This window comes from Crinia signifera, chromosome 4 (assembly GCF_055691185.1).
Source record: "Crinia signifera chromosome 4, ASM5569118v1, whole genome shotgun sequence".
Lineage (NCBI taxonomy): Eukaryota > Metazoa > Chordata > Amphibia > Anura > Myobatrachidae > Crinia > Crinia signifera.
In genome coordinates, this window is record NC_139220.1 from 288,795,520 (window position 1) to 288,818,663 (window position 23,144).

A 23,144-nucleotide genomic window follows, 5' to 3' on the forward strand; every position below is an offset into this window, starting at 1 on the left:
CCGCGAGCAGCCAGTGAAGGTTAGTCTTCAATTACTGTCTTCGTAAAAGTGGCTTGTGCATACGCACAGCGTACCATGCACATGCAGCAGAGCAAACAAGTCTGAATTGTCCTGGCATTCATGGGATGTGAAAGGAATGACTATAGGCCTGATTCAGACCTGCATGCTGGGCTGCGAGTGTTTGGAGCCTAGTGAGCGGGTAAACGCCGCTCCACCCCACCTCTGGCTCCTGTGCAAGGCTGCTAATGCCATGCACACAGGGGAAAATCACTCACCATAGAACAGTTTTTCCCTCTGTTCACAGCACCGAGTAAGTCTAGACATACTCAGCGCTGCAAAGACCGTGGGGAGAAGGACATCAGCAGGGGCCCTCTCTCCCAACAGCCAGGCAATGCCAGCGTTTTCTGGGAAACTCCTCCAAATGGCTGGCGCCTGTCAATAACCTCGCGTACGGCCTTGAACAGCCTTTGATTATCAGCCACACGAATGGGCCTGAATCGTGCCCTATGTAATACAATTTTCAACATGTGCTGCATAGAGTTCTAAAACATAAAGCCAGTGGATGCTTCATTAAATAACCAGTAACTTTACAGAAAAAGACATGCGGCGGGGTTCCATACAGTCGCCAGGGGTGTTGTAATTCATGTTCGAGGAAATGTGTCTGAGAACACAGGTCCATTACGTGTATTGCTATAATTACACAAACAAAACAGACCAAAATATCTAAAACCCAGAAACCTGTCGACCTGTCATATACGCAATAATGACAACCATCCAGAAATCAAAATGTTTTATTGGTGTGTTTCTTTCACTCCACAAGTTGCGATATTCATTTTTTTTTATTTTTTATTTTTCATCATCATTTTTTTCAGCCTTTTTTTGTAGAATTTTTTACGTGTACGATATCATGTTCAGTCTTTCGTACGTTTTTTTTTTTTTACTTTTGTTCGCTTGTAGAATGGCGTTCGACCCATTTCTGGTTTTGGCATATGAAAAAGAAAATGAAGGAAGGAGAGAGAGAGAGGAGGAGGGGCGGAGAGGTATTTAACCCTTTTTCTCATGTCAGACTCAGGGGGTGGGTGGATGGTTGGGGTTTGGCAGCAAAAGACAGCGACACAGCAGAAAGTGACGACATATGTGTGTACGGAACGTAATGTGTGCCACAGATGTGTTCCTAGTTCTTCTTTTATACAATCCCGTGTCTCTCTAATGCGGCAAAAGAAGGTTCCTTCAATCTAAACATCTACCCATTATGAAGGGTCAGGTGTCTCACTCTCTCGAGATGTCTATCTTACTGTTCCATTGAAATTTTCTCTTCCCTGTTTGAGGTTCTTACATAAGTACCTATAGTGGCAATTTAAACCCATTTCACAAAAGGGCTTTTCATAAATAACATCTTTATATTCATAGAGCCTTTGAAATAAATGACAAAAATAGTCTATATAAGTGCTGTATTGTGCCCGGGCGACATGCAAATACATCTTTCTTAAGTCATCTTGGCAGTCAGTGGAATTATGTCCCTTTGTCTAAACATTACAGAAAATATATGTGCAGGACACATCCCGTCACTGAGTGGCAGTGCAGCACTGCTGCTTCCCAGCTGCATGGCACAGAAGCTTCTGGAAGTGACTCCACCATTACAGCTCAGTGTGAATGAGATTTGTGGCCTGACTGGAAACAGACTTTATAGTGCTGTTTAGCAGACTAACAAGAACATGTGATGCCCACCTATAACCTATAACACAGAAATTTCCCGGTAAATGTGCTAAAATTCAAATTAGTCCCTTAATTGGGTCTGACAGCATTACAGCAGAATTTCTGTTGTGTGAACCATGGTTGTGTGAGAAACATCTGGACCCTGTAACGTTCAAGCCTCCACCTCTGTAAAACTAGACTCTTAAATATGTCAATTTCTACTCTTCATATATCTATTTATTTAGAGATGTATTGAGAAAACATAAAGCAAATATATGATTGTATATGTTTTGGCTTTAGCTGTGTGCAGCAACCACAGGAATGTAACCAAACGCCCAGGCAAAACCTGTAGTGAGAACAAAATGGCTGACATCAACCTTCACTTCAGATTGAGGCACCAAAGGGGCAGGTAAAATGATTGTTACAATGCAACCCCAAATGTAATGCCTTATTGCACTGTTCCCTATACTTCATGGCCTATGTATAGCAGCAGAGGGCTGGAACGTCTATGTTTTTGTTTAACAGATACTATAGGATTACTTTTCCTTTTATTTTGCTATAGTGATAGAATTTAATGTTACCATCCATTTTGTTCTTTGTATCATCCCCAGACCTTAGATCCTATCAGTACACATCTTTTATATTTTGTTATATGACGTCTTGATGACTTTTCAATCATCACTGAGTGTTCATGTTTGTTTTCTTTTCAGGCAGATAATCAAATGTAAGGAGCCCACACAATGATGGATCTCTACATGCAAATGTAAAATAAATTAAGACAAAAAAGGTTAAAAAAACAACATAAAACAAAAAAACTACAAGGTAGCTGGAGACATAAGGTGGAATCTTTGGGACTGGCGAAGAGAATCACCCACAATCCTGTGGTAAAATGGACAGAGAGTATGGCAATGTTGCCCATACTAGATACAAAAAAACATTGCAGAAGGCAAACACACGTAAATAAAAAACGCCCCCTACTGACCATTTCCGCACCTCTGATATTTGTTTAGGGAAGGGTGTAGGCATCTCCCCTCATCTCTCCCTTCCCCAGTTTAGAAGTTCGTTATTTACAGTAGTCGGAAAGGACACTCGCTTCCCCCATTGTAAGAGTTCCAATTGTCCTCGGTAAAAGAGGCCGGGGGTGTTTTGTGCTTAAATAAAGAATATGCAGGGCAGCTGTAAGTTTATGTTCACCATTCATTTTTAAATTGTGTTGCCATCTTCCCTATAGCCATTCCTATCTTCCTGGCGCGTTACTCTTCTTTTTCTTACGAGAACCACAAACTTGTCTTGTCTGAATTGATACAAAAAGTCTCTTACCCTGTCCTGGGGCAGGCGGAGGGGTTTGGGTGAGGAGAGAAGGTGGTGGTGGCCACCACTGTCTTTCATTGACCCGAAGAAGAAGTTCAGCGTTGAATGGAAGGTGGCACTCTGAATAAGTAATATACTTTTTCATGGCGGTTCAATTTCCATCATTTGCCACTTTTTTGTTTATGGGACTGGAAACATTAACCTGTGACCTTACAAAAATCCAAATGTGAATTTCACAAATTTAGGCAACTGCAGTCATCTATTTTCTCATTTCTCAGCAAGACCCATAGGCTGTTTGGCACCACTTATTGAGCATTTGCGGTTTATCCCGTATCAGGGAGTCTCGTTGCTGACAACTAGCATTTCTAACACAAATGGGTGTCCTACAACTATTATAGTGTAATCACTAACCCCGACGGCCTCTTTTCATTATGGGTTTATGTTGGCTTTGTAACAATACTGTAAATTTCAGCACCAAACCTGGATCTCCTAGATGCTCCTGGGGCAGATTGTTCTGTTTATATTTTTGGCACCCAAACCCCTGCCTGTTAGTGGTACTCCACACAATGTACATAGACTGCAAATAGACCCTAGCAATCAAGAGGAAGTCCAATATTTTACCTGCCTTCAAAACCAGTGTCCATTAACCCAGGCAATGTCTTGTCCTCACATCTGCTCCACCAAATAGCCCCAATGTAAATACCCCTTCCTTCCATCGGGCCCTGCTTTCTTTTGAAATGGAGAGGGAAGGCAGTATCTTTTTTTCTCTTTGCAAGGGAATAATGGGGTTGGCGACAGGGGTGGGCGAGTAAGTTCAGAGGCTGGTGATAAGCTGCATCTGCCCGTCGCCCTCGGGCACTGACCCTTCCAGACCCAGAAACCCCTGTGGCATCTGGTAGAAAGCTTGCAACTGCCCTCTGGGCACTGAACCCAGCCGGCCAGGGAAGTACATGGCATCTGCCCCCGTAGGAGGAGGTAAACCTTGGTGGCACGGCAGCATTTCCCCAGATGATGGCAGGCCCGGTTCGGGGCTGCTGTCTGGGTAAGGAGAGTCTCTGAGGTTGGTCATGCTTGTGTAGAGTGAGTCACGATTGGGTGAGTCACGGGGGGCAGCCTCAGCTTCAGACTCCTCCAGATCACTCTGGTACAGGATAGACTGAGCTCTTTGTAAGAGAAGGGGCTCCTCCAATGCTTTGTACATGCGCTCCATCTCCAGTGTAGGAACCTCTCCACCTTCTGCAATGGCCCCTGACGTCACTTCCTCATCTCCTGTGTCTGCTGTCCCTGCGTGCGACTTGCCGCGCAGGTTACTATGCACAAGCTCTGAAATTATCATCTTTTCGAAGGCTGCGGCGTCCGCAATGTTACGCCGCCCCCCACCTTCTCCCATCTTGGAAGGGTCAGGGGGGAAATCTCCAGCTCTGAGAGAATAGCTGTTATTGAAGTTACCATTAAGTGGAAGGGGCGGGAGTGGGTCCTTGCCACATGGATCTCTGCTCAAGGTATGTTCTGCAGGAGAAATGATGATGACAATTAGTGAGACCCATGCCTGACCTCTGCATACATTTCTATTCCTACCTCACTACTACAGCAGGTTTGATAACAATGAGAATTCAAATTTGTGTGGCTGCTGGCTTGGGCCAAAGTTTTCTACATCAGACGCAGCTGCTGCCATCATTGGAGGTGGGCCCGGGCCACCAAGGTCACCCTTGGGAGCCCCGCTGAAGTCACTGCTAGGAAGCATCGGGTATTTATGGGGGAGCTGGGCTTCCCAGTGTACACCGGTGGGGACAGACAGCAGGTTGTTGGAGCAGGACGCTGCTAGAGGGGCAGGGAGCATTTTGCCCTTAAAAAATTGGCCAAGGTGCGGCACCCTGCTAACAAAGCCTAGCGTGCACACTATGTATGTGTCTTTGCTGTCACGTTGGCATTCTGTACCGGTGGCCCATTAAAGGGCAACTTTGCACAAAATGTTCTAAATATTGATATAAAATAACTCCTGATGCATGAAATAGGACAACTGCCTGAAAGTGCCCATACAAACTACAGAAACACACTGTTGCTGCCAATTAACAGAATAATTGTAAGGACACTTTCCCAAGGTGACTGCTACCTATTCAAAGTAATTCCAATAAAGTATGCTAAATAGCTATTGTCTTGTTCCCCTGAATATAGGGACACCAAATAGGTGTATTTGAATACATATCTTAGCAAACTATAGGGACAATTCGGGTAAATTGCTACAGTTTTAATTTAGCCACATTATTTCTCATATGCAGCTGAGGGCTTTGTCATTTTGTTTTGTGCTTTATATTGTCAATGTGATCACAATGAAACTGTTCAAATAGGATAAACAATATACTTACTGGGATCTCTGAAACTTCCTATTATAAAGAAATAAGGGGAGGAAGACAAAAAAACACATTAGATAAAAAAGAGCAGGTGACAGCAAACATGATGAATGGCATGAGATGTGTGTAAAGAGAACAATATTTAGAGTGGGGAGGGATTCCCCGCTCTAAATAGGTGTGGGAACTTTGTGTTTTTTTTTTAAGTTTGTGGTGACGTTGGCCTCCAGCTCCTGCAGTTTTTTAACCCAGTGGATGCCTATATGGACCGAAGAGGACACAATCTACACTGGAGTAGTGATGAGTATAATTTTTTGTTCACAGGTACCCTTTTGGACTTTCTACTGTAGAAGTGGACTGAACCTCCATGTCAAGACAGGTAAGTATATACTATGTGTAATAAATGTACACTTTAATCATGTGTGTGTTTGTGTTTAATTATGTATTGGTTCTGTAGTTGGACTACAAGTCCCATTTATGCCCCACATGCTGGGACTTGTGGTTCTCCAAGTCCCTGCATGAGGGGAGGCTTGCTGGGTCCTGTAGTCTACAAAACCCAAAACCTTATTTTATCTTTTTTTTTTTTACACAGCCTGGCTCTCACCACCCAGGGACAGCTTCGGGCTTCAGCCTCTGACCAGCCATAGAGGTAATGACCAGCCACAGACGTAATGCTTTGGCCACGAGACCTTATGTAATAATTGTTCCACGGGTGTGGCATTTACCCTGATGCTGGTTTCCAAAATATGGAGGATCCCTACTCTTTTTGTCCTCCGTATTTTGGGAACCAGGACCAGGCCAAGAAAACCCCAAGTCTTCTTTCCCCAGTATTTCAAAGAGCCCGGGGCTGGTCATGCTCTTTTGAAATTATTTATTTTTTCTACTTTTTACACAGAGAAGCCTGCACAGATCTGACTGATCTGTGCAGGCTTCAGCTAAATACGAATGGAAAATGATGAGTATTTTCCATTCTTATTTTCTGCTGAATTCATAGCCAAATTCAGCAGTATGAATGATAGTAAATTAGCTGATTAGATTGAACTCTATTGCCACATACGGCCGAGTTCTGTTGATGGTGTATTCATCTGTACACCATACTAAATCAGAGGGTGGTTCTCTATCTCTGTATACTGCAGAAGGAAGCCACTTATATAAGGTAAATAAACGGTTTTTAAATGGCTACTTTGAGACTATTTAGCAAGGCTGCAATATGTATTTATTATATAAGTGATATTAAAGCAGCAATTCCATTGAATATTTTTTTTTTTTTTTATATTACTCTTATGTAATTTTGATGAGCTGGGAACTGAGTCATGAGCTACTATGGTAACCATAGTCACATAGCTCATAATGTACTGAGCAGAGAGGGATGTTTGCTCTGTGTACTGTAAAATCCTTCCCCTTCTAATGCTTTTTTTGTCTTCACAAGACATGGTGAGTGCTGTGAGCTAGTGTGTGCTGGCAGCCATACTTTGTGAACTCCAGAGATATTTTGAAAAGGAGTTAATGAATTGAGTTGATGGAGGACAGCTAAGAAAATTACAGACACATGCTTAAAAGGTACTTAATGGGCAATATTCCTTTGAATATTCTAGCTAACTTGTTGGTAAACTTAGTCATACAGAGAGCATTTAGTCTGTCTCACCAGTGGCGTTGTATCCCGGAGAGGAAGGACTGAAACCCACAGACTCAGTAATAAGAGTGTTATATGGGCTGGTGCCAACACGGCTCTGCAGCACAGGATTCGTCAGCAAGTGGTTACCCATGGTGCCTTGGGGGACAATAAACAAAAGTCAGGTTGTCTGGAGTCACAGTGCTTTGTGCAATACCAGCTCTGTTCTAAAAGATTTAAGAGATGAATAGTAGTTGGTACACACCCCTGTTAAGTGTTGGTGTGCTGTTGAGGTCTCCTGCGATGAAGGAAGATTCTGTCTGTTTCCTGACTGTATCATTCCACATCCTGCGGATCCGGCTCTGGGTGTAATATCGGCTGTTGACAGTAGATTTTAAGGTTCCATGTTCCGCTCCTGGGCCTCTCACACAACAGTACGAGTGTCTCAGACATTTGCTGTATTCCTTATGTACCTGCAGGGACAATACACGCACACATTATATGTACTGTATACCATTAGAATTACTTATTGCTACATATCACAGCACCGCAGTTGGTCTAATTTAAGACAACAGTGAGCATTAAATGCCCTGCCCCTTTCAGATTAACCCCAGCTACAAACAAACTGACTAGGCTGACACAATGCCTAACATCCACACACCTAAGACAATCATCCAGATAACTAGAGCCTGGCAGTGTGGTTAGAAGATGACAGTACACTCAGGGCCTGATTCCAATTTGTACGCACTGGCCTACGCAGCTGCAATTTTCCAGGCTACTGAACTGCTAATCATCACAACTGAAGCTGCCACCCGTAAAATAATAGACACCCACTGGAGCCATTGCAAAGTCCTCAGCATCTGAGTACACATCCACAGCATCAGTGCTCAAATGGGGATAATCGGCCCCCACCAAGTGAGTCTATGGTCACTCAGACCAGGCGCGGCAGTAGCGATACCAACGTCATGTTTCTCTACAGACATGATCGCTGATGAAGGCAGAACCATGCCCTTAAAACATTTGTGACGTGCCTTCGTCTTTCACACCAGTCCTCATTACCTTCTCTTCCTGTCAATCACTCGGCAAATAAACCCTCACTGTCGCCAGCATCGCAAAAGATCTTTGGCCTGTGCGCAGTCTACATCAGTTGCGTGAACATCAGCACTGCGTACAAATCGGAGTCAGCCTCTGAATCCGATTGTACTTGTCCTCCCTAAGCATTTACCATCCAGTCTGACGATCATCATTATCCTCAATTATCAGGCATTCCGGTCCTTTTTGGGCCATCCACTTGCCTAGTTATTGGCTGCTGGTATTCTGGCACACAGAGATCAAGTGATTCCATTAATAACTAATCAGTGCTGATTAGAGGTAACAGTGGTGGGGGAGTGAATGTATAATACGTACACAGTAATGAAATAATGTACGTATGATTTTTAATTACAGGGAAGAAGAGAGAGAGACAACTTGTATCCTGTGTAAGACTGATGGACAGGTCTGAAAATAAACTTCCAATAACCTAGTGTTCATGGCATATGGTAAGGAAAGACAAAGCACCAGGTATTAGAAGGGGTCTGTAGAGCTTGAGAAGTGCATTATGGATATTCTACTCTATCATTTATCTGGTGCTGTGTTCTGCACTGACAGGACACTGCATTGTGTGTGAGGCTCTACATGACAAGACGAGGTGTACAGAGGTCAGTGACTTTCTTGTGTAGGTGTATCCAGGGTTCCTGCAGGGCATAATAGCAGTGGTGTGGCCTTCTGCTGGGGCCATGTTATTTGCTAGGCTCCCTGCCAGCCCCATGTTACCGATGCTATGCTTTGAATGCTAACCTTCTTCTGGAGAGCACAGTGGAAGATGAATATGAACAGGCCCTGCAAAGCGTTGAAGGTGGTGAAGAGATATGCCAGGACCAGGGACTCTTTATTGAAGAACAAGAGGCCGAATGCCCATGTGAGGCCAAGAAGGAAGAGGAGGGTAACTGCTCCCAGGGCCCAGGACCTGAGCAAAATAAAAACAGATGTGTTTAGAATGTAACATAAAAGTAGAAAGAAGGAGGATTCAGCTCAAGGAGAAACCAGGGGAAAGAGCTGAGATTGAGGTCATAAAGGGTTATCGAGAGCCCTTACTTTATGTTCTCCAAGCGGCTGGAGTCTGGCTTCAGGACGGAGGAGGAGCGGAGCATCTTGTGGAGAGTGACCAGTAGGATAAGCAGGTTCACCTGAAGAGATAGAGAGAGTATGTTAGTTAGTCTGAGGACAGGAATAGACACTGTATGGGTGTGAGCGAAGGCTGATGTGCACATGTATTGGTAGGGAAACAGTGCAGAGATAACACTTATAAGACATCCCTGTGCTCTACTGTGCCATCTCTCCAGCCCACCAAAAACATAACGCATCTATCTTGTCTTATCACTGTCTCACCAATAACACAACATATTTATAGAATAGAATAGAATAGAATCAACTTTATTGGCCATGTGTGCTTGCGCACACTAGGAATTTTTTGTGGATTACAGTGCAGCATCAAGCAGGGATGAAAGGGGGGGAGGGAGACATTACATATATTACATAAAGACATTACAAGCATTTAATTTCTAGCTACGACTATGGTGGTCAGGTCACCAAGTAGGGACACGTTGTTTGGCTGTTGATATTGGGATTGCATTCGCTTTGGTTGGATTGTTCAGGTGATGGACGGCTAACGGAAAGAAGCTTCTTGCTGATCTGGACGTTTTGACGGGGATGGACCTGAACCGTCTTCTGGATGGTAGGATGTCGAACAGCTTGTGACCGGGATGCAGCTTGTCGTTTGCAATCTTCTCAGCACGTTTCCTTACCCTGGATGAGAACAGATCCCTTATCGGGGGGAGGTCGGTCCCTATGATCCTTTCCGCAGTCTTCACTACCCTCTGCAGTTTTTGTTTGTCGTTCTCGCTTGCGCCACCGTACCAGATTGTGATCGAGGAACATAAGACAGACTCCACGATGGCGGTGTAAAATACGCACAGCAGCTCCTTTGGGATGTTGAATTTCCTGAGTTGCCTCAGGAAGAACAGGCGCTGTTGGGCCTTTTTGATGTTTGTGGTTATGTTTAATCCCCATCTTAGGTCACTGGACATGGTTGTCCCTAGGAATTTGAAGGAATCAACTCGCGACACCACTGCGTTGGCTATTGTTAGCGGGGCTAGTGCATTTGTTTTTTTCCTGTAGTCGACCACCATCTCGACTGTTTTGGTGGGGTTTAGATTGAGGTTGTTGCTGCTGCACCACTGTGTCAGCTTCTCCACTGCATGCCTGTACGCGGTCTCGTCACCATCCTTGATTAGGCCGATAATAGTGGTGTCATCTGCGAATTTGATGATTTTCACTGATTTATGCATTCTATCTTGTCTTTTGTCCAGCCCACCAATAACATAACACATCCCTGCACTCTATCTTGTCTTCTCTCTAGCTCACTAATAACATAACGTATTTCTGCGATCTATGTTGTCTACTCTCTGGCCCACCAATAACACAACGCATCTCTGCGATCTATCTGGTCTTCTCTCTGGCCCACCAATAACATAACACATCCCTGCACTCTATGTTGTCTACTCTCTGGCCCACCAATAACACAACGCATCTCTGCGATCTATCTGGTCTTCTCTCTGGCCCACCAATAACATAACACATCCCTGCGCTCTATCTTGTGTTCTCACTGGCCCACCAATAACAGAACACATCCCTGCGCTCTATCTTGTGTTCTCACTGGCCCACCAATAACATAACACATCCCTGCGCTCTATGTTGTCTACTCTCTGGCCCACCAATAACACAACACTTCTCTGCGCTCTATGTTGTCTTCTCTCTGGTCCACTAATAACATAACACTTGTCTGAGCTCTATCTTGTCTTTGGCTCACTAATACCATAACATATCTGAAAGCTCTATCTTGTCTTCTCTCCGACATCTCTTTGGATGTCTTTGGATCACCCATTTCATATTTCCACAGTAATCTCAAAGCCTTGCGCTTTATCTTTCGGAATCACCAATTCCATATTGCTATAATACACCTGTCTGTTCCATCTGTGCCCTCTCTTGAACCTTAATACCATTTCTACAGTACATCTGTGCACTTTATCTCCCCGGATCACCCACCCCATATTTCTATTGATCTGGAATTTGTAAAATGAACGACATTTTTTCTTCTGATTTTCAACCTCAAAAAAACCTTTGAATTCACATATAAAGTCCTCAGACCTTAGATCTCTGCGATTTTCTGTGGTGTTCCAGCTTTATACACTAAGGGTCATTAACCAACAGAACAAGTGTAATGTCATAGGGCAAATTCCCTTGTGTAAAGATATGGATTTTTGTGCAATCAAATCTTGTTTTACCAAGCAGCACAATGAATGATATGCAGACCAAGATGTCAGAAACCTGGGCTGAAGCTGGGAATGTGGAGCTGTGTTCAAATGAGGGGCCTGAACCGTGGTTGTATGCAATGGTGATATTCCTGCAGCTGAGCAATTACTGGCGTATTAGCAAGAGGGAAATTTACTAAGGCAAATAAAGCATAGTAAAATACAATTTTTTTTAGGTGTATTTGTATTTTTGGCATTTATTATGCCAAAAATACACATATTCGTATTCTTGGCATGTTCGTATTTGTATTTACAAATACAGTATGAATGTTTACGCCATCGGAAAATACGAATAGGAATCACCATTCAAAAGTATGGTGATTCCTAATTTACTAAGTGGCCGTATTGAAAATACGGACGCTAATTAGCGTAAATCAGCCGTAGTGGCCGGCCAAATATGCCAGGAAAATAGACTTCAATTTCCTGGCATATTTGGCTTTAGCCTGCATGGATCAGTCAGATCCGTGCAGGGTTCAGTGTAAAAAAACGGTGTGGGGTCCCCCCAAAGGCCATAACCAGCACCAGGCTGAAAGAGCCGGGGCTGGTATTAAAAAATCATGAAACCAACCAGGTTACACGATTTTTTAAAACCAGCCCCAGGCTCCAGGGCCGGGGTGGTTCCCAAAATATGGGGGACAAAATGACTAGGGGTCCCCCGTATTTTAAGAACAAGCCCCAGGCCCAACCAGCCAGCAGAGTAATGCCACAGCCGGGGGGGGGGGGAACTTTTTATACAAGTCCCCCCGGCCAAAGCATTAACCCTACCGACCAGTCAGCCTGGGGAAGTGGGGACCCCCCCAATAAAGGGGTTCCCCCCCACCAGGACGTACCTGGCCAGGCTGAAGCCTGGTGCTGTCCTTGATGCCCCTGGGCGGTGGGCATCGAGCTGATTGAAGTGTAAAAAATAGAATAATAAACTATTGTCTTATACTGTGGAACTATGAGTGCCAGCATGCCTCCCCCGCATGCTGGGACTTGGAGAATGCGGGGCATTAAAGTGCCTGCTGGCACTAGTAGTTCCACAGTACAAGAAATAGTTAAATAAACACACACTGACACACATGAAAAATAAAAGTTTAATACATACATTACACAGACATACTGATACTTACCTATCTTGAGCCCGTAGGTAGATCTCTGGGTCCTGGGTTCGGGACTCCAGGGCTGCAGGGTCCAGGGCTTCAGGATCCGAAGAAATCCATAGGGGTACCTGTGGAAGAAAATCCTACTCACCAAGGTCCTCCGGCGAAGATCACGTCTTTCCGACGTAGTCCAGGTCTCCTGATTGGCCGCTAGGCGGCCAATAGAATAATTCGGAGGAGAGGCGCTGAAGATGAAACTTCAGCGTCTCTCTAGTTAGTCCGTGAGAGGGTACCGGCCGGGTTCAGTCGCGTTTTTTTTTTTAAAGAAGACCTGGACTATGTCGGAAAGAAGAGTACGTGATCTTCACCGGAGGACCTTTGTGAGAAGGATTACGTTCCACAGGTACCCCTATGGATTTATTCGGATCCTGGAGCCCTGGACTCTGCAGTCCTGGAGCCCCGGACCCTGCAGCCCTGGACCCAGGGATCTACCTACGGGCTCAAGATAGGTAAGTATCAGTATGTCTGTGTAATGTATGTATTCAACTTTTATTTTTCATGTGTGTGTCAGTGTGTGTTTATTTAACTATTTCTTGTACTGTGGAACTACAAGTGCCAGCAGGCACTTTAATGCCCCGCATGCTGGGACTTGTGGTTCTCCAAGTCCCAGCATGCGGGGGAGGCTTGCTGGGACTCATAGTTCCACAGTATAAGACAATAGTTTATTATTCTATTTTTTACACTTCAATCAGCTCGATGCCCACCGCCCAGGGGCATCGAGGACAGCACCAGGCTTCAGCCTGGCCAGGTAAGTCCTGGAGGGGGGGGGGACACCTTTATTAGGGGGGGTCCCCACTTCCCCAGGACCCCTGGCCAGGCTGACTGGTCGGTAGGGTTAATGCTTTGGTCGGCGGGACTTGTATAAAAAGTCTCCCCCCGGCTGTGGCATTACCCTGCTGGCTGGTTGGGGCTGGTTCTTAAAATATGGGGGACCCCTAGTCATTTTGTCCCCCCATATTTTGGGAACCAGTCCCGGCCCTGGAGCTGGTTTAAAAAAACCGGGGAACCCCTATCTGGTTTGTTTCATGATTTTTTAATACCAGCCCCGGCTCTTTCAGCTTGGTGCTGGTTACGGGGACCCCACGTCGTTTTTTAAATGTATTTATTCTATTCATTTTTCTATTTTTTTTACACACTGCAGCCTGCACGGATCTGACTGATCCGTGCAGGCTGCCTATACAAATTCGTATTAGCGGCCGTATATATGGCCGCTAATACGAATCAATACGACTGAATACGACATCAGGGATTACAAAGCAGTCGTATTTGACTGCTTTGTAAATTCCCCTCCGGAATACGAATTTGCATACGGCTAAAAGCCGTATGCAGTCGTATTCATTCGTATTAAGAATACGAATATGAACAATCGTATTCGTATTCTTAGTAAATTTACCCCAAAGTACCTTATTGAGACCACTCACAGGGCCAGATGCTCTAAGCTTCAAAATACAGTGGAGAGTGCTAAACAACCAGCCAATCAGATCCTATCTATCATTTTCAAACCCAGCCTGTAACATGGCAGTTAGGACCAGTAGGTGGACCAACACCTCAAACACGGACAGGTGCAAACGAGCCCCTAAAACGTGGATTTGCATTTATGTGATTTGTACATGAACCTCATCTTTCATGTCTCCATTTTAATTAACTTCAACTCATCACGCTAACAAATGACTATACATAAATCCTTTCTTCACCTTGAGACAGAATGGCTGTTTTCAGCAGACCGCCTCCCTTACAGCCATGTGATTGGCTGCTGGGAGTAACAGAGTAGATTGGACAACTACACCCTAGAGATGGCTGAGATGGGACAGGTAGTCTGGAAGTCACCGCCATCTCTATCATGGGTGACGGACACAGGTGCTAGCAACTTCTCGCTGAGCCTCATTTGAGTTCTATTCCTAGTTTCTACATATCAGATTGTCTACAGTATGACGAGCTATACTATAGTGTAGGACAAGGGAGACATTTTCCCGACTTCATGTGGAATTGTCTGAGAATGTTGTCACAAGTGTACAAAGTCCTTGTCACAAAAAGTCTCAGTTTAGTAGAAAACATACGGAGATATGGCTTATAATGCCGCAGGGCTGATATGCCATCAAAGTTATCTTCCAACGGTGCCATGATTTAAAATATTAAAGCCCTTAAGCAGTATTGAAAATGGAGATGGTATATTAATTAAAATATCTAATTGGTCCTAAGAGAAAACTATTGTCATTTTTCGCTATCCGTTTTACATTTTTATTACAAGCATCATTTGGTTAAGACCTGATGGTGAGATTAATTTCTCAAACAAAAAAAATCTTGCGACAGCTGTAATGCTGCTTGTGTGTTTCCCAGCCATATAATGCGCTGTATGACTATCAGGGATCTACGTTCTGCTAAGCGGGTGAGAATATGAGGAATGAAGGAGTGTGACAAGGTGCAGCTTGGAGAATTGCACGATACAGTGAAAGGAAGTCACAGTGTGACAGGCTCATTTATTAATGTGCAAAAGAACAGCTGAAGTATACTTGCGACACTACAGAAGCATGGCTTTGTGGGCCAGGAGGGGGGGTATGCAGGGTTGCAGCAGTGTGAGAGTAAGATGGGTAGAAAATCGGATTGGTGGTGGTTCTTGGGAATCGCACTGAGGTGGAAAACAAGATTTACTGTGCGGTGAAGGATTATTTTCTGAGCAGGTACACTGCCTTCACCTCCCCAGAATTGCTCAGCTTGTCAGAGATGATTGGATGCAGCAGGATTGAACATGCAGGAGAGCAGGATGGGGTGCAGTAGAGTAATGTCGCAAAGCAATGAGGAAGGCTAGTCAGATGTTTGGTTGCATAGGGAGAGGAATCAGTAGCAGAAAAAAAGACGTAATAATGCCACTGTATAGGTCATTGGTACGGCCTCATCTGGAATACTGTGTCCAGTTCTGGAGACCATATCTTCAGAAGGATATAAATACATTGAAGAAGGGAACAAAGAAGGGCAACTAAAATGGTGCATGGCCTACCTGGTGCATACCTGGATAGACTAAAAGATCTTAATATGTATAGTTTGGAGCAGAGAAGGGAAAGGGGGGACATGATAGAAATCTTCAAATATATCAAGGGCTTTAACATAAAACACCAGGACATGCATTGAAACTGGAGGGAGGTAGGTTCAGGGGAAATGTTAGAAAAAATTACTTGGTACTTGTTTCTTATCACGGCCACAATCGCGGGCATCGAGCGCCGCGAGGGGACGCTGATACCTGTGAAGCCCGCGAGGGGACGCAGGGATCTGTGAAGGTATCAGCGTCCCCTCGCGGGGCTCGCTGCGCTCGCCACGCTTCGGGCTCGGTGGCTCGCTGTGCTTGCCACACTAATCTATTCTCAACTCCACGCCGACGTGGATAGTAGGGGAACGAAAAGGTCGGAGGACATGCACCGCCGCCCCTCGCGGGCTCGCTGCGTTCGCCACGCTTCGGGTTCGCGTCAATCGTGGGGGTGGCGGCCACAATGAGGGGCCATTATTTTTTACACGCATGACGGGGCCATACCCAATGAGAAATGGCCCATATTGCCCCTTTTACCATTTTTTACTATGTTAAATGGACTCAGTTTCAATGTTAAAAAAATAATTTAACATTGAAGCCTATGGACACGATGTACCCGATTTCTCCATAGGCTTCAATGTTAAATTATTTTAACATTGAAGCCTATGGAGAAATCGGGTACATCGCGTCGGTTGCGTCGTGTGCGTTTTGGTATGCACCCGACGGGACCGACACGATTTTTTCCGACACGACCACCACGATAGAAATCGTGGTGGCCGTGCTAGGAAACAAGTACCAATTACTTCACAGAACGGGTAGTGGATAAGTGGAATAGCCTCCCATCAGAGGTGGTAGAGGCTAAGACAGCAGAACAATTTAAACATGCTTGGGATAGGCATATTGATATCCTTACTAAGAATTAAGGATAAAAAAGGGTTGAGATTACCTGAAGGATAAAAAAAGGGGCATACTAAATGGGCCAATTGGTTCTTATCTACCGTCAAATTCTATGTTTTTATGAGTACAGGTTGGGTTGTAAAAGAGTGCAGGATGAAGGAGCAGAGGAGTGCAGGATGAGGGCGTAGAGGAGAGCAGGATTGGGTTGTAGTGGAATGCAGGATTGGGGTGTAGCGGAATGCAGGTTTAGGGTGTAGAGGAGTGCAGGATTGGACTTTAGAGGAGAGCAGGATTGGACTTTAGAGGAGAGCAGGATTGAGGTGTAGAGGAGAGGAGGATTGGGGTGCAGAAGAGTGCAGGATGGGGTGTAGAAGAGTGCAGGATTGGGGCATACCGGAGAGCAGGATTAGGGCATAGAGGAGAGTAGGATTGGGGTGTAGTGGAATGCATGATTGGGGTGTAACAGAATGCAGGTTTAGGGTGTAGAGGAGTGCATGATTGGGTTTGTAGAGGCGAGCAGGATTGGGCTTTAGAGGACAGTAGGATTGGGGTGCAGAGGAGAGGAGGATTGGGGTGTAGAGGAGAGTTGGATTGGGGTGCAGAGGAGAGCAGGATTGGGGTGTAGAGGATAGGAGGATTGGGGTGCAGAAGAGTGCAGGATGGGGTGTAGAGGAGTAGAGGATGGGATGTAGAGGAGTAGAGGATGGGATGTAGAGGAGAGCAGGACAGGGCGTAGAGGCGAGCAGGTTGGGATGTAGACAAGAACAGGACAGGGCGTAGAGGCGAGCAGGTTGGGATGTAGAGGAGAGCAGGATATGGCATAGAGGAGAACTGGATGGGACTTAGAAGAGAGCCGTATGGGGTGTAGAGAAGTGCAGAACTGGGCATAGAGATGTGCAGGTGAGATGAGGGCAGGAATGGGGCATACAAGAGAGCAGGAATGGGGCATACAGGAGAGCAGGAATGGGGCATACAGGAGTGCAGGATTGGGGCATACAGGAGTGCAGGATTGGGGCATACAGGAGTGCAGGATTGGGGCGTTGAGGAGAGCAGGATTAGGGTGTAGCGGAATGCAGGATTGGGGTATAGAGGAGTGCAGGATTGGGCTGTAGAGGCAATCAGGATTGAGGTGTAGAGGAGAGCAGGATTGGGGTGCAGAAAAGTGCAGAATTGGGCTGTAAAGGAGAGCAGGATGGGATGTAGAGGAGAGCAGGAGTGGGGTTCCCAATCCAGGGCCGCCACTAGAACTGTTGTTTCCCGGGACTGACCTACAGTCCGGGCCCTCAGCGGCACAGCACTACACCCCTACACCACCACCCCACACACCCCCCCCCCCCCCGCGCAACCCCCGCCTGCCAGCACCTCGCCTCTCCATTACTTACCTTCACGCGGCATCACCCTCCGGCTCCTTCAGCCTCCACTGTCGGTTAGCTCCGGAGCACACAGTGCAGCCTGCAGAGCCCCAAGCCCCTCTGTGTCCTAAACTCAGCACTCTGCAGGCTGCACTGTGCGTGCCTAGCTGGGGGGGCGCTGGGAGGGGGAGGCTGTGTGCGGGTGATGGCCTGCCGGGGAGGGGGGGGGGGTGTTGGCACCGCTGTGGGCATCTGCCTGAGCCTCTCCAGAGGCTGGGGCCCGGGATAGCTGTACCCAGGGCATCCCCCTATCGGCGGCCATGCCCCAATCCTGCACTCCGTAACGGAATGGAGGATTGGGGTGTAGATGAGTGCAGGATTGGGGTGTAGAGGAATGCAGGATTGGGGTGTAGAGGAGTGCAGGATTGGGCTGTAGAGGTGGGCAGGATGTAGGTGCAGAGGAGTGCAGGATGGGGGTGTAGAGCAATGCAGGATTGGGGTGTAGAGGAATGCAGGATTGGACTGTAGAGGAGAGCAGGATTGAGAGGAGAGCAGGATTGGGGTGTAGAGGTGAGCAGGATTAGGGTGTAGAGGAGAGCAGGATTGGGGTGTAGAGGTGAGCAGGATTGGGGTGTAGAGGTGAGCAGGATTGGGGTGTAGAGGAATGCAGGATTGGGGTGTAGAGGTGAGCAGGATTGGGGTGTAGAGGTGAGCAGGATTGGGGTGTAGAGGAATGCAGGATTGGGGTGTAGAGGAATGCAGGATTGGGGTGTAGAGGAATGCAGGATTGGGGTGTAGAGGAGAGCAGGATTGGGGTGTAGAGGAATGCAGGATTGGGGTGTAGAGGTGAGCAGGATTGGGGTGTAGAGGAATGCAGGATTGGACTGTAGAGGAGAGCAGGATTGGGGTGTAGAGGTGAGCAGGATTGGGGTGTAGAGGAGAGTAGGATTGGGGTGTAGAGGTGAGCAGGATTGGGGTTTAGAGGAGAGCAGGATTGGGGTGTAGAGGAATGCAGAATTGGGGTGTAGAGGAGAGCAGGGAAACAATGAGTAATGAGAGTATGGGCCTGATTCAGCCCTGATTGCAGGGCTGCGAATTTGCAGCCCTGGCGATCATCGGAGGACTGCGCATGCACACGGTCCGTAGTGCATAAGCCCTCTGTGCGATCACAGGCTCTGAACACCTGTGATTGCAAGCTGCTCGCTGTGTGATTGACAGAGTGCTGCCATTTGGGGGCATGCTGACTGTGTTTTTTGGGCGTGCCCCTCCTTCTCCCTATGGCCTTCGCATCACTGAATAATTCTAGACTTATTTGGTACCACAAGCAGGGGACAATCATTAGAGTGATTTCCCCTTTGTGTGCATGGCTGCAAATGCGTTGGCAGCCATACACAGGGGCAGGGCCGGAGAGCTCAGCAGGGGGGTGTTTACCTGGTCATTGGGCTCTGAACACTAGTAGCCCAGCGAGCAGGTCTGATTTAGGCCCTATGTGGCGAAACACGTGTACACTGTGAAAGATTAAGACAGTGAGCTAAAGAGAAGGTAAGCGCCAGGAAGCCACTATCATTACTCACCACAATAACAAGGGATACCGGGCCAATAAAACTCCAGATGAAATAATTATCAACTCGCAGCCAGCAACTGTAACAGTGAGAGAAACAGCAAAAACAGGGAGTGAGGAGCACAGAGAGACAGGCATTCAGATAGTAACCTAATGAGATACATACACGTCTGGACAGTCAGCGAGGACATATAGATGGAGACAGTAGAGGAGCAAAAGTATGATATAAAGAGAACAGTCACATGGCTGGAGACAGAGAGGAGTCACATAGCTGGAAACAGTATGAGACAAAGAGGAGTTACATAGCTGGAGACATTATGAGACAGTGAGGAGTCACATAGCTGGAGACAGTATGAGACAGAGAGGAGTCACATAGCTGGAGACAGTATGAGACAGAGAGGAGTCACATAGCTGGAGACAGTATGAGACAGAGAGGAGTCACATAGCTGGAGACAGTATGAGACAGAGAGGAGTCACATAGCTGGAGACAGTATGAGACAGAGAGGAGTCACATAGCTGGAGACAGTATGAGACAGAGTGGAGTCACATAGCTGGAGACAGTATGAGACAGAGAGGAGTCACATAGCTGGAGACAGTATAAGACAGAGTGGAGTCACATAGCTGGAGACAGTATGAGACAGAGTGGAGTCACATAGCTGGAGACGGTATGAGACAGAGAGGAGTCACATAGCTGGAGACGGTATGAGACAGAGAGAAGTCACATAGCTGAAGACGGTATGAGACAGATAGGAGTCACATAGCTGGAGACGGTATGAGACATAGAGGAGTCACATAGCTGGAGACGGTATGAGACAGAGAGGAGTAACATAGCTGGAGACGGTATGAGACAGAGAGGAGACACATAGCTGGAGACGGTATGAGACAGAGAGGAGTCACACAGCTGGAGACGGTATGAGACAGAGAGGAGTCACATAGCTGGAGATAGTATGAGACAGAGAGGAGTCACATAGCTGGAGACAGTATGAGACAGAGTGGAGCCACATAGCTGGAGACAGAGAGGAGTAACATAGCTGGAGACAGTATGAGACAGAGAGGAGTCACATAACTGGAGACGGTATGAGACAGAGAGAAGTCACATAGCTGGAGACAGTATGAGACAGAGTGGAGTCACATAGCTGGAGACAGTATGAGACAGAGAGGAGTCACATAACTGGAGACGGTATGAGACAGAGTGGAGTCACATAGCTGGAGACAGTATGAGACAGAGAGGAGTCACATAGCTGGAGACAGTATGAGACAGAGAGGAGTCACATAGCTGGAGACAGTATGAGACAGAGAGGAGTCACATAACTGGAGACGGTATGAGACAGAGAGGAGTCACATAGCTGGAGACAGTATGAGACAGTGAGGAGTCACATAGCTGGAGATGGTATGAGACAGAGAGGAGTCACACAGATGGAGACAGTATGAAACATAGAGTGACTCACGCTTTATCCGTGCCATAGCTCCTGTAATCCACAGCTGCAGATATTCCTACCACTAGAGCAGGAAAGACATAGCCACAGAGGTAGTAGTATTTTCGGCGTGAGTGTTCAGTTTCAAACACCTCAACCAGCATCAGATAAAGCTGAACACCCTCCAGACACAGCCAGGAGAAGGCAGATAGGCTGAAGAAGTGCAGAAGACCAGCCAAGATAGGACATATCACCTGAGAAAGAGACAATATGGCTGCCAGTAAGCAACTGAATAGGGTAGAGGAGTATAAAGGAAATAAAAGAAGCAGAAAGACAAAACCAGAAAACCTTTCTATGAATGGGGGAGACAGATAAGCGAAATTAGTTGAGATAGGTACAATGACTAAGGGAGTATAAACAGTTCTACCTGGTACTGCGTTTTGTCGATGCCGGTGAGGAAGAGAAGCTCCGCAAGAAAGAGACTGACACAAAGGTTCTTATGAATGGTGTTTCGGTCAGTCTGGAGACCTCTCAGGAAGCAGAAGGTGGATATACAGATTCCGAGACACACCAGAGAGATGACAATTCCCACCCATGTGATGACTGAGAGCAGCAATTCATTTATACGACCTTGGTACTGAGAAACAAAACCAGGGGAGGAAACGCAGTGAGATACAAAAGGAATTGTGTGCTGTTAAATCACCAAGGAAAGACGGATAAATAACAAGACACCAATGGGAAGGGAAGGGAGTACCTTTAACTGAATAGACAGTTGGCAGAAAAAAAAAAAAAACACTTGTAATATGTTAGAGAAAAGAAGCAAAATGAAACACAACTAGAAAACAAAATGATTCTACTTTTCTATCACTGTAGTCACAATCATAAACCCAACTGTAGCTGTACTGACAAGAAGAGTGCTCTCACCATGTCCCTATGTGCCATTAACACAGCAAAGTTAGTGAGGTGGTTGCATGCACAGGTGGTGTGGGTCTTGTTGGTATGAAGCAACCGGCAGCCTTGTGTTGACCAAAATCCCAACATGGAGCGTTCAGAATAATTCCAGAATGTGCAGTTGGCATTGAAATGGTTCTTAGACTGAAAGATAGAGGTAAAGACAGTCATTCAATCATGGCAAAATAATATACTCCACCCCTACTACTCTCATAACATGACAGATCAGCTCAGTCTTCCTACTCTCATAAATATTATACATCAGCTCCTCCCGTCCAGCTCTCATAACCATGACAGATCAGCTCAGTCCTCCTACTCTCATAAATATTATACATCAGCTCCTCCCGTCCAGCTCTCATAACCATGACAGATCAGCTCCTCCCGCCCAGCTCTCATAACCATGACAGATCAGCTCCTCTTGCCCAGCTCTCATAACCATGACAGATCAGCTCCTCCCGCCCAGCTCTCATAACCATGACAGATCAGCTCAGTACTCCTACTCTCATAATTATTATACATAAGCTACTCCCGTCCAGCTCTCATAACCATGACAGATCAGCTCCTCCTGTCCAGCTCTCATAACCATGACAGATCAGCTCCTCCCGCCCAGCTCTAATAAGCATGACAGATCAGCTCCTCCCATCCAGCTCTAATAAGCATGACAGATCAGCTCCTCCCATCATTATACCCTACTTTCAGAACCTAATGTACGGTATATATTGCTAGCTTCACCATGTAAGGTATAGGTCATATAATCTATACCAGGGGTCCTCAAACTATTTTGCTCTGGGACCCCATCAGACAATAAAAATAATAATGGGACCCCAGAAAGTTACTGCAGAAGATCACATAACATGTGTAGTCATCAGAGAGCACCTACATGGCAGCATTGTGGAGGCATAAAATGATGGGAGTAGTCTAATATAAACAATTCAACAGATTTTTAAATAGTTGCAACCCCATACTGAGAAGGTCGGGACCCACTTGGGGGTCAGGACCCACAGTTTGAGAACCGCTGATCTATACAATGCATTCAGCATTGAAGGTATATTTACATATGCAATTATCTCTCTTTAATATGAATGTGTTATTGTACCCACATAATATGGTGGTCTTCTTACCACAAAATACTTGCTACCCCTAAAAATCCACATTATGGTAAATGTTTAACTACACACTCAAGAACAACCAAGAATCATCGCGCTACAGACTGTAGCCTACAGTACCACCCCTACACACTGCATTACTCACTCTACAATACCAGCTTCACCCATCCTACCACGGCCTCCGCCGGTCCAACAAACTCTCCATGAATGGTCTAATCTTAACATTTTTGGCAGTGCTCTATTCATCCTGTTCCTCTCACAATATGGAACTACAGTAAGTGTCATTTCTACTAATATTCTGTCTTTTAACAGTCTGCAAAGCAGGA

General features: G+C 46.0%; 1 protein-coding gene and 1 long non-coding RNA gene across 3 annotated transcripts in view; one reads left to right on the forward strand and one right to left on the reverse strand.

Annotated features, from left to right (window-relative positions):
* Window positions 1–775: 775 nt before the first annotated feature.
* ADGRL1 (adhesion G protein-coupled receptor L1) overlaps window positions 776–23,144 on the reverse strand; it is a 270,982-nt gene continuing 248,613 nt past the window's right edge. For both annotated transcript variants that reach the window (XM_083184977.1, XM_083184976.1), the window contains 10 exons: window positions 21,686–21,856; window positions 21,189–21,398; window positions 20,795–21,015; window positions 19,360–19,426; window positions 9,100–9,191; window positions 8,803–8,971; window positions 7,232–7,439; window positions 7,000–7,125; window positions 5,373–5,390; window positions 776–4,515 (listed from right to left, as the gene is read on the reverse strand). In XM_083184977.1, coding sequence (XP_083041103.1) covers window positions 3,821–4,515; window positions 5,373–5,390; window positions 7,000–7,125; window positions 7,232–7,439; window positions 8,803–8,971; window positions 9,100–9,191; window positions 19,360–19,426; window positions 20,795–21,015; window positions 21,189–21,398; window positions 21,686–21,856 — 1,977 coding nt within the window. In that variant the 3' untranslated portion in view covers window positions 776–3,820. The remainder of the gene's footprint in view (window positions 4,516–5,372; window positions 5,391–6,999; window positions 7,126–7,231; window positions 7,440–8,802; window positions 8,972–9,099; window positions 9,192–19,359; window positions 19,427–20,794; window positions 21,016–21,188; window positions 21,399–21,685; window positions 21,857–23,144) is intronic.
* LOC146075593 (uncharacterized) lies at window positions 5,623–6,915 on the forward strand. Its single transcript, XR_014473596.1, has 3 exons — window positions 5,623–5,733; window positions 5,947–6,003; window positions 6,784–6,915. It is a non-coding gene; the product is annotated as an uncharacterized LOC146075593 (long non-coding RNA).